The sequence below is a fragment of the Martes martes genome, assembly GCF_963455335.1.
Source record: "Martes martes genome assembly, chromosome: 1".
NCBI classification, from domain to species: Eukaryota; Metazoa; Chordata; class Mammalia; order Carnivora; family Mustelidae; genus Martes; species Martes martes.
Genome location: NC_137888.1, coordinates 193,994,699 through 194,012,293, shown reverse-complemented (window position 1 = coordinate 194,012,293; position 17,595 = coordinate 193,994,699). Strand labels below are relative to the sequence as shown.

The 17,595-nt window shown below is 43.8% G+C and overlaps 1 protein-coding gene across 1 annotated transcript in view; it reads left to right on the top strand.

The window, feature by feature from the left end:
- The window catches only part of CACNA2D3 (calcium voltage-gated channel auxiliary subunit alpha2delta 3), an 866,841-nt gene that overhangs the window by 455,328 nt on the left and 393,918 nt on the right, over positions 1-17,595 (top strand). Inside the window, exons 10-11 of the mRNA XM_080820180.1 lie at positions 9,999-10,088; positions 17,434-17,547. Of these exons, the coding sequence (XP_080676306.1) occupies positions 9,999-10,088; positions 17,434-17,547 (204 nt within the window). The remainder of the gene's footprint in view (positions 1-9,998; positions 10,089-17,433; positions 17,548-17,595) is intronic.

The window sequence follows — 17,595 nt, the reverse complement described above, 5'->3', positions numbered from 1 at the left end:
CTAGCCCAAGTCTCTCCAGGTGAGTTCTGTCCATTAGAACTTGATGTGATGATGGAGAATTTCTCTCATCTTCATTCTCCAGTGCAATAGCCACCAGACACGGGGCTACTGAGCACTTGAAATGTGGCTGAGGGATGAAGCAACTTTTTTCATTTCATGTAAAATGTTGATGGCTACTTTTAGCTCATGGCTGCCATAGGGGACAGGGCAGCTCTTGGTGGAACCACATCTCTGGAGATGGTTCCCTGAAGGCAAGGCCCTGGTTTTGTGTAAGACGAGAGGTGGGCCAAAGGTTAAACGCAGCCTAGAAGACCAGGGTGATGGAGCAGATTTGGTCTAGGTGTGGCATAGGAGAAAACGGAGTCTGGACATGAGGGAGAGGAGAGGGAAAGAAAGAGAGAGAGTGTCCTTCATCTGTGATGGCATTTGGAACCCCTTAACCTGGGGACATATTTTTCCCATGTACTCTAGGGACCAGATTTGTCCCAGGAAGAAATAAAATCAGAACTGACTTTGTTATAAAATTGAATCGAGGGGAACTCCATGGCATGTTATTGCGTTTTCCTCTAAGTGTCCGGCAATAAAAGCAACCATTGCCTGAAGCCTTCATTCTGCACGTGACGCATGGATTAAAAGGAAATGCAGCCACACATGGATTAAAAGACAAATTAAATGGGGTTGCTATGTTATTAAAAAAAAACAATACTGTGTAAACTTGTGTGCCTGAGCACGATTAAATGCAGTTGACAGAAGTGACATCAGATGAATAGAATGAACTTTGTCAAGGTCTGGCCACAGCCATGTGAACCTGGGGCCCTTTAAAGTCCAGCCTCTCCGCAGGCTGCGTGATGGGCATGTCACAATGTACTGTGGGGTGTGTGGGATCTGCCCTGAGGTGCCTGCAGAGCCTTCCTGGTGGTGGTTACTTGCCCATGAGTCAGGTCAGGTGGAGATTCTCAGAGAAGGCAGACTGATCTGGTTTGATCCCCTCCCACCCACCTGCAGCCAGGACACCTGGGCAACCTCGGATTTAATTAACTGTCTGGATTTGTTCACCAAGTGCTCATGAAGGACATGCCATGTGCTCAGCGCCCTGCTGGGGCTTGGACATCCAGCAGGAAGAGCAGAGGAGTGTAAGGCTTGGTTCCCAGCTGTGTGGTTTGCCCAGGTCCCTGGCTGTTGGCATTTTTCTCCCCCATCATTCAAGCCTACAGACTCAGATAGTCACCTGTAGACTCTGCTGTAGTCCAGGTGTAGAGATGAAGAGCTCCTGGCCAGTGCCTGGCTTACAAAGTACTAAAAAACAAACAAACAAACAAAAGTAGCAGGTGTATAGCAGAAAGAAGGAGGCATTAGAATGGGTGAAGCAGACCTGGGGTGGAACCTGGGCCAGGCAGCTAGGAGATGTGTGAATTGAGGTGCAGGGCTGAGCCTCACTCTTCCCATCTGCAAAGTGGGTTGATGGAGCCTTAGAAGGTTGTTGTGAGGACAGAATTGCATGATATTTGCTTGGGACCTAACATGAAGCAGGTTTCCATAACCGTGGCTGCTCTGATGAGCATGAGGGCATGATCACTGTGAGGGAGGGGTGGACCCAGAAAGGGGTCTTGTGGGTTACATGAATATTCCCAGTGTGAGCATCCAACTTCAAATCCAGTCTTGATTCATGTTAGGTCTGGTTGTCATTAAAGCTGAATCACTGTGAGGAGCCCAAAACTTTCCAGTCCAGTTTGCCAGCAAACCTGCAGCCCACCCACCCCCATGACCCGTGTGGTTCCTGCTGCTCCCTAAGGAGGGCCGGGGAGAGAAGCATCTTAGAACCATTGGCCATGTCCAAGGATTGATCTCTCTATTCTTACTCCACAATCAGTTCTGGGGTTCCAAGGCAGACACATCATAAGTAGGTGTCACCACACTGATGGAATGTTTGGGGTGTTGATGGACCCCAGGGCATGGAAGAGAAAGAAAGCCATTCCACAGCTAGGAAATCACCAACCAAAATTTTCCATGAGCACACCCTTCCTGCCCCTCTCCCTCCTCGTGACTCCTCCGTCCAGTTTCTCCAGCAGACAAGGGTGTGGATGCCTTTGAGGAAAGAGAAATTCATTTCCGGAGAAGAGAAGTGGTTTTGGAATAGGGCAGTTGGAAAGTAATGCCAAGCAGCTGTGCCACTGTGGACATGAGCTTTGGGTCAGTGGACATCCCACTGGCTCCTGTGTCCCTGGGCACATGCCTAGACCCACTCTTGCCTCTTTGCTGAGAAGCAGAAATGCAATGGGCTCCACAGTTACTTCCCTTTGCTGCCTTTACTCTCCAACTCATGCTGGGTTTCTGTGGAACCAACTAGGCAGATGGCCCTGGGACATGTCTCTGAAGAGATGTGTTCCCATTTTGCATATCACATGAAGCTCTTCTGAGTTCTAGCCTGTGTCCCCCTTGCCATAATCACAAGTCTTACCTTGTGATCCAATTTTTTAAATTAACATATAATGTATTATTTGTTTCCGGGGTACAGGTCTGTGATTCATCAGTCTTACACAATTCACAGCACTCACCATAGCACATACCCTCCCCAAAGTCCATCCCCCAGCCACCCCATCCCTCCCATTCCCCTCCCCTCCAGCAGTCCTCAGTTTGTTTCCTGAGATTAAGAGTCTCTTATGGTTTGTCTCCCTCTCTGGTTTCATCTTGTTTCATTTTTCCTTCCTTTCCCCTATGATCCTCTGTCTTGTTTCTCAATTCCTCTTATCAGTGAGATCGTGTGATAATTGTCTTTCTCTGATTGACTTCTTTCACTTAGCATAATACCCTCTAGTTGAATCCACGTCATTGCAAAAAGCAAGATTTTGGGTTTCTTCGATGGCTGCATAATATTCCACTGTATATATATACCACATCTTCTTCATCCATTCATCTGTTGATGGACATTTAGGTTATTTCCATAGTTTGGCTATTGTGGACATTGCTGCCATAGACATTTGGGTGCACGTGCCCCTTCAGATCACTACATTTATATCTTTAGGGTAAATACCCAGTAGTGCAATTCCTGGGTCATAGGGTAGCTCTATTTTCAACTTCTTGAGGAACCTCTGTACTGTTTTCCAAGTGGCTGCACCAGCTGGCATTCCCACCAACAGTGTAGGAGGGTTTCCTTTCTCCACATCCTCTCCAACACCTGTCGTTTCCTCACTTGTTAATTTTAGCCATTCTGACTGGTGTGAGGTAGTATCTCACTGTGGTTTTGATTTATATTTCCCTGATGCCGAGTGATATGGAGCACTTTTTCATGTGTCTGTTGGCCATTTGGATGCCTTCTTTGCAGAAATGTCTGTTCACGTCTTCTGCCCATTTCTTGATTGGATTCTTTGTTCTTTGGGTGTTGAGTTTGATAAGTTCTTTATAGATTTTGGATACCTTTATCTGATATGTCATTTGCAAATATCTTCTCCCATTCTGTGGGTTGTCTTTTGGTTCTCTTGAGTGTTTCCTTTGCTATGCAAAAGCTTTTGATCTTGATGAAGTCCCAATAGTTCATTTTTGCCCTTGCTTCCCTTGTCTTTGGTGATGTTTCTAGGAAGAAGTTGCTGTGGCTGAGGTCGAAGAGGTTGCTGCCTGTGTTCTCCTCAAGGATTTTGATGGATTCCTGTCTCACACTGAGGTCTTTCATCCATTTTGAGTCTATTTTTGTTGTGGTGTAATGAAATGGTCCAGTTTCATTCTTCTGCATGTGGCTGTCCAATTTTCCCACACCACTTGTTGAGGAGACTGTCTTTTTTCCATTGGACATTCTTTCCTGCTTTGTTGAAGATTAGTTGACCATAGAGTTGAGGGGCCATTTCTGGGCTGTCTATTCTGTTCCATTGATCTATGTGTCTGTTTTTGTGCCAGTACCATACTGTCTTGATTACAGCTTTGTAATAGAGCTTGAAGTCTGAAATTGTGATGATCCCAGCTTTGGTTTTCTTTCTCAACATTCCTCTGGCTATTCAGGGTCTTTTCTGGTTCCATATAAGTTTTAGGATTATTTGTTCCATTTCTTTGAAAAAATTTGATGGTATTTTGATAAGGATTACATTAAATGTGTAGATTGCTCTAGGTAGCATGGACATTTTCACAATATTTGTTCTTTAAATCCATGAGCCTGGAACGTTTTTCCATTTCTTTGTGTCTTCCTCAGTTTCTTTCATGAGTATTTCATAGTTTTCTGAGTACAGGTTCTTTGCCTCTTCAGTTAGATTTATTTCTAGGTATCTTATGGTTTTGGGTGAAATTGTAAATGGAATCGACTCATGAATTTCTCTTTCTTCTATCTTGTTGGTGTGTAGAAATACAACTGATTTCTGTGCATTGATTTTATATCTTGATACTTTACTGAATTCCTGTATGAGTGCTTGCAGTTTGGGGGTGTGGTCTTTTGGGTTTTCCACATAAAGTATCATATCATCTGTAAAGAGTAACAGTTTGACTTCTTCTTTGCTGATCTGGACGCATTTTATTTCTTTTTGTTATCTGATTGCTGAGACTAGAATGTCTAGTACTATGTTGAATAGCAGTGGTGACAATGGACATCCCTGCCATGTTCCTGACCTTAGGGGAGAAGCTTTCAGTTTTTCTCCATTGAGAATGATAGTCACTGTAGGTTTTTCATAGATGGCTTTGATGATATTGAGGTATGTACCCTCTATCTCTACACTGTGAAGAGTTTTGATCAAGAAAAGATGCTGTACTTTGTCAAATGCTTTTTCAGCATCTATTGAGAATATCATATAGTTTTGTTCTTCCTTTAATAATATATTGTATCACATTGATTGATTTGCAGATGTTGAACCAACCTTGTAGCCCAGGAATAAATCCCATTTGGTCATGGTGAATAATCCTTTTAATGTACTGTTGGATGCTATTGGCTAGTATTTTGGTGAGAATTTTTGCATCCATGTTCATCAGGGATATTGGTCTGGAGTTCTCCTTTTTGATGGGGTCTTTGTCTGGCTTTCGGATCAAGGTAATGCTGGCCTCATAAAATGAGTTCGGAAGTTTTCCTTCCATTTCTATTTTTTGGAACAGTTTCAGGAAAATAGGTATTAATTCTTCTTTAAGTGTTTGGTAGAATTCCCCTGGAAAGCCGTCTGGCCCTGGGCTCTTTTTTGTTGGGAGATTTTTGATGACTGCTTCAATCTCCTTACTGGTTATGGGGCTGTTCAGGTTTCCTATTTCTTCCTGGTTCAGTTTTGGTTGTTTATATGTCTTGAGGAATGCATCTATTTCTTCCAGATTGTCTAATTTGCTGGCATATAGTTGCTCATAATATGTTCTTATAATTGTTTGTATTTCTTTGGTGTTGGTTGTGATCTCTCCTCCTTCATTCCTGATTTTATTACTTTGAGTCCTTTCTCTTTTCTTTTTGGTAAGTCTGGCCAGGGGTTTATCAATCTTATTTTTTCAAAGAACCAACTCCTAGTTTCCTTGATCTGTTCTGCTGTTCTTTTGGTTTCTATTACATTGATTTTTGCTCTGATATTTATGATTTCTCTTCTTCTGATAGGTTTAGGCTTTACTTGATGTACTTTCTCCCGCTCCTTTAGATGTAGGGTTAGGTTGTATATTTGAGACCTTTCTTGTTTCTTGAGAAAGCCTCATATTGCTATATGTTTTACTTTTAGGACCACCTTTGCTGCATCCCAAAGATATTGAACAGTTGTGTTTTCATTTTCATTTGTTTTCATGAATTTTTAAAAATTCTTATTTAATTTCCTGGTTGACCCACTCATTCTTTAGTAGGATACTCTTTAGCCTCCATGTATTTGAGTTCTTTCCAACTTTCCTCTTGTGGTTGAGTTCTAGTTTCAAAGCATTGTGATCTGAAAATATGCATAGAATGATCCCAATCTTTTGGTACCAGTTGAGACCTGATTTGTGACCCAGGATGTGATCTATTCTGGAGAATGTTCCAAGTGCTCTAGAGAAGAATGTGTATTCTGTTGCTTTGGGATGGAATGTTCTGAATATACCTGTGACGTCCTTCCAGTCCAGTGTGTCATTTAAAGCCTTTATTTTCTTGTTGATATTTTGCTTGGATGATCTGTCCATTTCAGTGAAGGGGGTGTTTAAGTCCCCTACAATTATTGTATTATTGTCAATGTATTTCTTTGATTTTATTGTTAATTGGTTTATATAGTTGGCTGCTCCCATGTTAGGGGCATAGATATTTAAAATTGTTAGATCTTCTTGTTGGACAGACAGTATCCTTCCTCATCTCTTATTATAGTCTTTGGCTTAAAATCTAGTCTGTCTGATATAAGGATTGCCACCCCAGCTTTCTTTTGATGTCCATTAGCATGGTAAATTGTCTTCCACCCCTCGCCTTAAATCTGGAGGTGTCTTTGGGTGTAAAATGAGTTTCTTGCAGACAGCATATCGATGGGTCTTGTTTTTTTTTAATCCATTCTGATACCCTGTGTCTTTTGATTGGGGGCATTTAGCCCATTTACATTCAGGGTAACTATTGAAAGATATGAATTTAGTGCCATTGTATTGCCTGTAAGGTGACTGTTACTGTATATTGTCTCTGTTCATTTCTGGTCTATGTTACTTTTAGGCTCTCTTTTTGCTTGGAGGACCCCATTCAATATTTCCTGTAGGGCTGGTTTGGTGTTTGCAAATTCTTCTAGTCTTTGTTTTTCCTGGAAGCTTTTTATTTCTCCTTCTATTTTCAATGACAGCCTATTTGGATATAGTATTCTTGACTGCATATTTTTCTCATTTAGTGCTCTGAATATATCATGCAGTCCTTTCTGGCCTGCCAGGTCTCTGTGGATAGATCTGCTGCCAATCTAATATTTCTACCATTGCAGGTTACAGACTTCTTGTCCTGAGCTGCTTCCAGGATTTTCTCTTTGTCTCTGAGACTTGTGAGTTTTACTATTAGATGATGGGGTGTTGACCTATTTTTATTGATTTTAAGGGGGATTCTCTGGGCTTGTTGGATTTTGATGCCTGTTTCCTTCCCCAAATTAGGGGAATTCTCCTTTATAACTTGCCCCAATATACCATCTTCCCCTCTTTCTCTTTCATCTTCTCCTGGGATCCCAATTGTTCTAATATTGTTTTGTCTTATCTATTACTTATCTCTTGAATTCTCCCCTCTTGATCCAGTAGTTGTTTATTTCTCTTTTTCTTAGCTTCTTTATTCTCCATCACTTAGTCATCTGTATCACTAATTCTCTCTTTTGCCTCATTTATCTTAGCAGTAAGAGCCTCCATTTTTTATTGCACCTCACTGGTAGCTTTTTAAAATTTCAACTTGGTTAGATTTTAGTTCTTTTATTTCCCCAGAAAGGATCCTCTAGCATCTTCTATGCTTTTTTCAAGCCCAGCTAGTATCTTTATAATTTTCATTCTGAACTCTACTTCCAACATCTTACTAATGTCCATATATATTATGTCCCTAGGGTACTACCTCTAGTTCTTTTTTTTTTTTTTTTTTTTGAGGTGAGTTTTTCTGCCATGTCATTTTGTCCAGAGAAGAATAGATGAATGAGAGAACACAGTGCTAAAAGGGTAACAACAACCCCAGAAAAATATATACTAAACAAATCAGAAGAGACCCGAAACCGGGGGAAAAAGAGAAGAAAAAGAAAAACATATGATCAGGCTATTGAACAGAACAGAGCCACACACTTGATTTTGGGTGTATTTTGGTCTGTTAGAAGAAACTGCTTCTCAAAAGTTTAAAGAAAGAAACACACACACACACCACACAAACGTGCGTGCACGCACGCGCACACACACACACACACACATATATACACACAAAAAAATAGGTAAATATGATGAAAGGATCAAATATGATTGTAAAGGTGAAAAGTAGAAAAGTTTTTTAAAAAACAAATTGATAAGATAAGTTGAGAAAACAAAGAAAAATAGTAAAAAAAAAAAAAAGAAAGAAAAAGAAAAAAGGAGAGAATGTGAGCAGGCAGGAGACCAGAACAAAGCCATATACTAGAATTAGGGTATATTTTGGTCTGTTAGAAGAAATTGTATCCTAAAATTTTAAAGGAAGAAAGACTTATATGTATATAAATAATAAGTTTAAATACAATGAAGGGATAGAATATGACTATAAAAATGAAAATTTTAAAATAATTTTAAAATGATATCGATAAGATGTGGTTAAAGTAGGAAAGAGGAAAAAAATTTTTAAAACTAGAATAAGAAAAAATAAAATTTAAAAAATTTAACTTTGAAAGGCTATAGAATTATGGGGAAAAAACCCATAAATTCTATGTGCTGTATTCCCGTAGCTTTGAAGTTTTGCAGTTCTCGTTGATCAGTAAACTTGGTCTTGGCTGGATGTTTTTGCTGATCTTCTGTGGGAGGAACCTATTGCCGTGATTCTCAAATGTCTTTGCCTGAGATGGAACTGTGCTGCCCTGTGCTGGGGTCCGGGCTAAGTAATCTGCTCAGGTTCGCTCTTGGGAGTTTTTGTTCCCAGAACTCTAGCTCTGGAGAATGGGAATGAAAATGGTGGCCTCCCAATCTCCTGCCCAGAGGAGCTGAGAGCTGGGGGCCCCACTCCTCAGTGCACCCTCAGAGAAATGCAGTCAATCCCTCCTGTCTCCCTGATCTCCGGCTGCATTCCAAGCTCACTTGGCCTGTGACCGGGCTTTCCCATCTCTGGCGCACAGCCCTGTTTGGAGTCTCCAAACCCAGCTGATTCCTGCAGCACGCTCCTGCACCACTCCTCCCAGAGGAGGAAGGAGGGGGTCTCCCTGAACCTGCCACTTATGGGGTCCCTGCTCAAAGAGCAGTGCCCCAACTGTGCCTCGGATCATGGTTTAAGGTAACGCCGAGCTGAGAGCCCACTGCTCGGCTCAGTCTCTGCCGCAGGCTTCCCTGCTCTGATACCTGGTAGCTCTGCCACAGACACCCCCGATCTTTCTGTGACCCCGCGGGACCTGAGACCACACTGTCCCAGCAAGAGTTCCACCCCCCACTTAGCCACTGGACTGACGACCCTCAGTGGAGCAGACTTATAACAGTTCCGGTTTTATGCTTCACTGCTCTCTCACTTGCCGGGAGCCGGCTGACAGAGGCTCCCTCCCGCTGTGGTCTGTCTTTCCAAATATTGCCTTGGATTCACTTCTCTGCACATCCTACCATCCAGAATGTGGTTGCTTTTTTGTTCCTAGAATTGCTGCTCTTCTCTTCAATCTCCTGTTGAGTTTGTAGGTGTTCATAATGGTTTGATAACTCTCTAGCTGAATTCCTGGGACCAGATGAAATTTAGGTCTACTCCTCTGCCATCTTGCTCCCTTGTAATCCAATCTTTATCCTTGCTCTTTGGAAACCTTTTGTGTGTCAGATGTGTGATCAGCAAGGGAGACAGAGTAGGCCACTGGACATGCCTAGTCTCTGGAATGTCATAGTCTTGGATAGGGGCAGGATCTAATTGGCAGTTCTGTATGCAAAGTGCTAAGTGCATGGGATGCATCATGGGGTCCTAAGGAAGCATTCTGAGGCCATCTCAGAGATAGGGGTCTGGGGGGTTCCCCTAGGCCAGAAGGGGGTGATGTCCAAACTGAGGTCCCAAAGGTAAGTGGGAGGAAAATGTGGCAGGAGAGCTAGGAAATGGATGGAGAGTGGGTTCCCAGTAGAGGAGAGCATGTGTAGAGTCCCAGGCGTGATCAGGAGCAGGAAACTCGGGGGTCAAAGGGGATAGTGTGGGTCATGGAAGCTGAAACTGGAAAGAAAAGTAGGAACTTCAGATAAATTAAGTACTTTCTACCAGAATTTTCTACAATGTAATCAAAGCTGAAAATGCATATGGAAGGTAAATTTTATATTGACTAGGTTCTTATGTTTTGAATGCTGAAGGATAAAAACATATTATGACCGTTTTGGTCCAAGACTCATTGGTCTTAGTGTGCACCTGTTCGTTAGAGAATGACATTTCATGTAACAATTTGGATGCTAATGTATTCTCTACTCTGTTGTTCCAGCATTTCCGGGAGCATCTGGACAAACTTTTTGCCAAAGGAATTGGAATGCTGGATATAGCTCTGAACGAGGCCTTCAACATTCTCAGTGACGTAAGCTTCTCTTTAATTTGCCTTTCTTATGTCTGGGAGAAGAGATGGAATTTTATTTTATTTTATTTTATTAAGTTTTATTTATATATGTATTTATTTATTTATGTATTGTGGACCAGCATTACTATTGACCCTGGCTGTCACTGAGTGATATCTATAGGCACCAGATGGGAGGGTGAGGCTGGCCATTTGAGTCATCTGGGGAACCAGGTCCAGTCAGTGAGGCCAAACCACCCCCCCGCCCCAGACAGAGCCGGTCATGCCCTCTGATTGGGGCTCTCACCCGCAGTGCTTGTTGACTCTGGGACCACCCCCACTTGAATACCTTCCAATGCAGATCTTGTCTCAGAAACTTTCAGTTTCTTCATAGAGTGGACTCATTTCTTACTGTGTTTCACACTGGATCCCTGCCTGTGGCAATGTTTAGCAGAAGGGCTTTCTCTGTGCGGTAGGCTTAGGGAGTGCTCTACCCGTCCTTCCCTCTCTTCCAGCCCCTTGCAGATTCACGATACGCAGTAACATAATCAAGTTTCCAGGAAGCACGACAGGAAGGAATGCTGTTCAACTGACTGTTCCTTACACCTCTTAGAACAATAATCTGTTTTTCAAGTAGCACCTGTTAATGTTCCATGAAAACCTCTGGGGGTCCTGGGCTAGTGACTCTGCCGTTTGAATCCAAATGTGTTAAGCTAAAAGAACACGCATGTTTTACTTTTGTGTTCTTTTTAGTCTGGAAAAGTATTAGGAACATAATGACTATCTTTATTAATGCAGGTTCTGTATCATTTATGTAACTGGTAGATGCTTTGAGCTTTTAATGCCAGACACTGAGAACACATCAGAGAACAGACTAGACAAAGTGTTTGCCTTAATGGACCTCGTGTTCCAGTGCAGAGGTTGGGAAATTATGGCCCATGAGCCAAATCCAGCCTGAATCTTGTTTTTGTAAAAATTGTTTTATTGGACTGCATGCATGCCCACCTGGTTACCTATCCTCTTTGGCTGCTTTTGCATTACAAGGGCAGAGTTGATTAGTTCCGACAGAGACCGTATGGTCTGTAAAACCTAAAATAGTTACCGTGTGGCCCTTTACAGAGGAAGTTTACTGAGCCCCGGATCTAATGGGAAAAGGCAGATGAAGTGTGTCGTCTTATGGAGAACAACAGCCCCATTGTTCTAGCTTAATAAGGACTTGCTGCTTTATACAGCGCAGTCGGGAAAGATCTCTCCTAGGTGTCCTTGGTTGGAGTAGAGACCTTAAAGAAGTGAGGGAGTGGCGATTTCATTTTGGGGAAGAAGTTTCCAGCAAGAGGAACAGGTACAAAGGCCCTGAGGCAGAGCTGTTTGGCATGTGTACCATACAGCGAGGAGAACAGTGTTAGGAGCAAAGTTGGGGAGAGAAGGCTAGGGAATGAGATCGGGGAGGGATCAGGAACCAGACCACATGACTCCTATGGGGACTTGGGCTCTTGCTCTGTGTGGGATGGACAGTCCCTGGAGTCTGAGCGGGGAATGACATGACCAACTTGAATTTTAGCAGGATTTCTGACTGTTGTACTGAGAAACAAAGACAATCACAGGGAGGCCTTGACGTTATCTGGGTGACATGTACTGGTGGCTTGGACCGGGGAGGAAGGTTAGGATATTAAGAAGTAAAAAAAAAAAAAATAGAAATCACTCTAGATGTGTCCAACGGCATGGGTTTACTTCAGGGTTTGTCTGCATAAGAGATGGAAAAACTCAGAAACCAAACAGAGGATGAAACAGTCTCGGAATTAGCACCCACAGGAGGGAGGGACTCCATTGGAGCCTCCGCCCTGTGACCATCTAGATGGGAATCAAACTGTGGAGGGGCTGCCCAGCGAGAGCTGGAGTCACGGGGGAAGGCCTGCCCTATGGAAGCTGGTATCTTGGAAAAGGTGCAGCTATTGCCAGAAAGCGCCCACGCCCCCGGATCAGAAAAAGGGAGACCTAGCTGAGGAAAGCCTTGGCTTCTCCCTTGTACCCTCTAGTATTCTCCTTTGGGTGAACCTGATCAAAACTCCTGGGGAGCCTGGAGACTGTGGCATCCTGGGGAGAGGCGTGGGGTGGAACTGAGTGCAAACAGACACTAAACGGAGCCACAGTCCTGTTGAGATATTGTGGGACCTGGGAGAGCCCCTACAGGCTCAGCAGCCTCATGGCACTCAGTCTCCAGGCTGCTGTTGTGGGACCCACGTGTTAGTGTGTGGGAGAGCTCCCACCCACCGTCACACGGCTCATCCCGGCGGTGAGTTGTACCCAACTCCAAAACCCGAGCTTTACTTACTCAGCGACGGTGGCCTCTCAAGCCGAGGGTAAGCCCTAATTCTCGACTCCCCTTTACCATTAATATCTATGGGCACACAGAAGGCCGTTTAGGTTTCGGTCCTGAGCCAGTGTCCAGAGGGAAGAAGAGGGGAAAATCAGGAGGTAAGGTGCCACATCAGCATCTTGAATTAAACTCAAGTTAAAACCATGGCTATTCCCTCCTACTTTGCTGCCCTGGGGCTGCTGGCTGCAGAGAATTCACACGTAGGTGAGGTTCAGTGTTTGGGACAGCCCATCCCTGTTAACAGCTTATGAATAATGTATGAACATAGCTGACAAGGGCAAGGGACCAAGCTGCACCTTTAAATTCTGAGTTGAACTCTGAATAGGGCTTGGAACCTTCTCCGGGCTTGGAGATGCCAAGCTCTGCGTCTTCACAGGCTCTTTCCCGCAGGTTGTATTGGAAGGACTTACCACAATGATAAAATTGGTTCTGTTTTTTCATCTTAAGAGCCTCTTGTCTACAGCACGGGGAGGCTACTCTGAGCTGGTGAGTCCCTTGTGTGGAGAGCTGCCCTGCAGTGAATTTCTGTTTCCTGGCTCTTTGGCAGAAGCAGGGAAGGAGCAAGATTGGGGGATGCTTGTCATGTGAAGTCTGTGGTCTCTGGAGTTAGGCAGTTTGGGCTGAGAAGCCTGACTTGGGCAGAGCTTGCTGTGTGACCTTGAAAAAATTCTGCTTAGCCTCACCTTTATTTTCCTCTTCTGTAAAATGGGGACAGGAATAGACGTAGCACTGGCCACATAATCGGTGAAGTCCAGGGCAAAATGAAGATGCAGGTGCCTTGTCCAGAAGTCATTAAGACTCTTAAGAGAAAGGCAGCAGAGTGTTAAATGGAGTGAGGGGTCCCGTACAGCATCACATGCCCATGAACCTGGCCCTGGTGGACCAGGGTTGAGGATTCAGCACAATGAAGCCATACCTGCGTCCCTTTCAGCAGGGCTGGGGTGGGTGGGGAGAGCCATCTCCGTGACCATGGAGACACTGGGCAACCTCCACTCTGGCTGGGCTGCCTTTGGCTTCTAGAAGCAACTCGAGCTCCTGATGCTTTGTTTGGTCTTACTTCCTACCCCCATCCTCAGGATCATCTGCTTGCCTTCATTGTCCCCTCTCTCTTTTTCCTTGCCCTCTGACCTTCTCTCTGCCCATCCTGTCCACTTACTGGTTTTGTTCCCAGACCCTTCCAAACCAGTGTTTCCCACCACATGCCCAGCTCATGCTGGTCTGCCGAGGTAGTCCAGCATAAATGTTGTCAAGGTGGCGAGATGCCATCCTCCTTTCCCGGAGACTCACAGTGCACCTGTGCATAACAGACCTTTTCAAGATGTATTTATGCCGGTACCCAAACATATTGGCTCAAGAACTCTATATCATATCAGAACCTCACGGTTAGACTCTTGTAGAAGTCACAGCTCACCAAGTCCACCTTGAGGCATAATATGTTTGTATGCTCCAAGATACTAACCTCCCAGCACCTCTCAGATCCAGAGAAATCACCAACACATGGCAGATTTCTTTCCTTAAATCCTGGTGACAAAAATAGTTTTGAACCAGGGAAACCTTCCATATGCCTCCCTGCTCTGCCTTCGCCTATAAAATCCCTCTGGGGTCTGGCCAATCAGAAAACCCAGTGGATCCAATGTAAATTCCAGATAGCAAGAAATGGAAGGAACAAAAACGTTACAGAATATCTTTGATGGAGGTTGGTTGGTGGGTGGCACCCTATTTTCAGTGCTCGTTTATCTCATAGAGAGAAACATTTCTATCTCATCGCTTGCCACTGGGCTTTTAAATAGTCAAACATTCTGAAAAACACAGAGATGGTTAATCTCCCATGAAAATGAAGCTTTAGCTATTTTCCACTTCATCAATATGACCTTTAAGTGGTATAATTCTCTTCTGTGTATTAAGCCTGCCCTTGGAAGCCAATATGAATAGTTACTTCCCAGCCACACAAGCATACCTTCTCCGTGTGTGTGTGTGTGTGTGTGTGTGTGTTTGTGTCTCTTCTCTCTCTCTCTCTCTCTCTCACACACACACAAACACATAATCGCAAGTGTGATTGAGGCTGGGGCTCAGAATGGTTCAGAGGTTACTCTAACTGAATCAAGCAAATTTGATTTTGCAATTACCTGCATTTCAGTGTCAGTATTTGCTCCAATGACTTAAAGGCTTACAGTTGTTGTACAAACGGCTTTGAAAGGAGCATTCGAATAAACTTCTAAGACCCTTCCAGCTCTTGATCTCTGCTGCATTCATTAGTTTCTGTAAGAACACAGAGCCAGTCTGCTACAGTAGTTAGCATCTACCTTGTCATGTGACAGCCGCAATTATCTTTTTTGGCGATGAATATGATCTTTGCGGTGATTACCTTTTAAAAATTTTTCTTAGCCAATTAAATAAAATTCGGTGACATTTCAAAGACTGTTAATCACAACCAAATGCTCTAAATGTCAGGATGCATTGAAATTTTCGCTGCTAACTGATGAATCACTGAGCTAATTGTAGTTCATCATCAGGCCCTTGTCATTGTTATTATTATGGAAAACACTTTCATCACTCCCGCTATTCAAAAAAAAAAGTTCTAGACAAATATGAAGAGAAGAGATATTACTCATCAAAGCATTTGAATTTAATTGCATTCTTCAAAATTCTGCAACTGCAGATTGCCACAGAGAATACCAGGGACTCAGCCAGAGAGGAAAGTGATGTTTTTAAATAAACAGCTCAGGGCAGCCCCCTTCTTCCAGTCTGCATTATTCAGATATCTTCATTTCCCTTTCTTTCTTGCCTTTCGTTTGGAAGAATGTTGCCAGGATGCTTTCCAATAAGTTGCATGCACAACAGTTGCAAGGTGTCTTGATTTTTTTCCCCCTTTCTTTAGCCTCTGCGAACTGAAGCAGAGATCACCTTTATTCGGTGGTCCACTGCTGGGTTTATCAATGCTCTGAAGACCGTGTTGAACGTGGGCTCCCCCAAAACATTGCCAGAACAACCTGTTGATAGGACAGGACCACAGGGGACATTTCTTCCTACCGCAGCAAGGAAGAAAATACACTATGATGATAGATCTTAGCAGTGTCTCACAGTGGAAGGGACAATGCCATTTACTGAGACTATGAAGCTTAGTGAAGGTGGGTCTTTCAGAGGGGAGGGGAGGGGAAGGAAGGAAGGAAGGAAGGAAAAAGGGAGGGAGGGAGAAATGAGGGAGAGAGGAAAGAAGGAGGGAGGAAGTAAAGGAGGGATGGAGGAAGGAAAGGAAGGAGGGAGCGAGGGAGAAGAGAGGAAGGAAGAAAGGAAAACAGGGAGGGAGGGAGGAAGAAATGGCTCAGGGCCATATTGGGGCAGAGCAAAGCTTCCCTCCCTTCATCCATCCTGCTATCCATTCATTCATGCAGTTAGTTGCAGTTTTCTCTCTTGAGTTGAAATCAGTCTCTAACATCTGAATTCTAAGTACACAGTGACGAGGCATTAAATCTCAACTTGAAGGCTTTACTACCTCTCTGCTTCAGCAGCACCCAGCAGCAAATCCAAGAATGGTCTCCCTCATTCCCCAGTGTCTTGGTCAACACATCGAATGTGCCCACTCAGTGCCTTTGTGTGTGCTCTTGGCCCTCTCTGGGACGTCCCTCCCCCAGACACTCAACTCCTGCAGGTGTCACTATACGTCACCTTCTCAGGGAGGTCTTCTCTAGTTTTTGTAAAGTTGCTCCCTCCCATTTCCTATCCCCCTGCTCTTTTTTTTTGTTGTTGTTGTTCCTTACCATCACTGTTACCACACATACAACAAAATTGACTTATTTTCTTTGTTCTATATGTCTCCCCACATAGAATTATGAACTACAGGAGGGAAGGGATTTTTGCATGTTTCAGCCCCAGCTCTGTGTGGGCACTAAGTAAATAATGTTAGAATTAATAAAGAAATGTCGCCACATAAAATGGTGGGAATTTTCACTGCTGAAAGTTAAAGACTTCTTGTATGTTTTCATGCCTTGGCACTGTCATGTTGATTGTGGGGGTTTCGATTTTGATTATTTATTTATTTAATTTATTTAAGATTTTATTTATTTGAAAAAGAGAGAGAGCATGAGTGGAGGGGAGGGGAGAGGGAGTAGGAGAAGCAGACGCCCCACTGAGCAGGGAGCCCGATGCAGGGCTCGATCCCAGGACTCTGAGCTAAAGGCAGACACTTAACCGACTGAGCCACCATATGCTCCAATTGTAGGGTTTTTAAAGGACCCAGTGTTGCTTTGAATTGCAGCATTGGTAGTATTCATTAAGAGAATTCTTCACCCCTGATTCAAGGGATGGACACTGACTTCTGGTGACCAGTCTAGCCCAGTCTACCACTCACAAAGGCTTGGAACTTTTATAATGCCACATAAAACTGAAAGTTGAAGAAATTTAGGGTCTTGCATACCAGTGGGCACAATCTTGAAATTTCAGTCTGCTATACCTTATAAGCCATATAAACTAATATATAATGTTACATGCTAACAAATATATATTTAAAACAAACCCTACCAAAAGAGTGCTTGGGCTTCTAGTCTGAATTGACACGTTCCTGACTTTATTCTCCAAAACCTCGCTGATTGTATCCTATAACGCATCAAACCAGACTCCTTTAGATTTTGAAAGAGACGTTGCCTGCCTCTTATTCTGCAGCTCATGTGTCCCTAAAGGGTGACTGTGCCAACGCTTTAGGGGCTTACATTCTGAGGCACTGTCTGTGCCTGAAGGAAAGAGAGGTTCTTTGTCCTAGAGTCTCACTTCCCATCTTGCGTGTGTTTTTCAGAAATCCCCTCCGCGACCAGTATTTAGTTCCAGTTTGTCAAAGCAAATCGGGTGAATGCATAGGGAAGAGCTTATGGTGTAGGTTCTGTTTTGCAGAACGAGCTCTTACTTGGGGAGGCTTCCCAAGCCCTATGCCTCTGAAGTCTTGTGGAAGTACAGACGTCTCTGGCGTGTTTTTTAATTTGAACTTGTTTCTTCCCGCAGTTCAACCACACAGGACAAGGAAGTATCTGCAGCCAGGCCATCATGCTCATCACCGATGGGGCGGTGGACACCTATGATACCATCTTTGCCAAATACAACTGGCCGGATCGCAAGGTAAGGTACCTGTGCCGCCGTGCAGTGCAGTTGACGGAGAACCTGTGT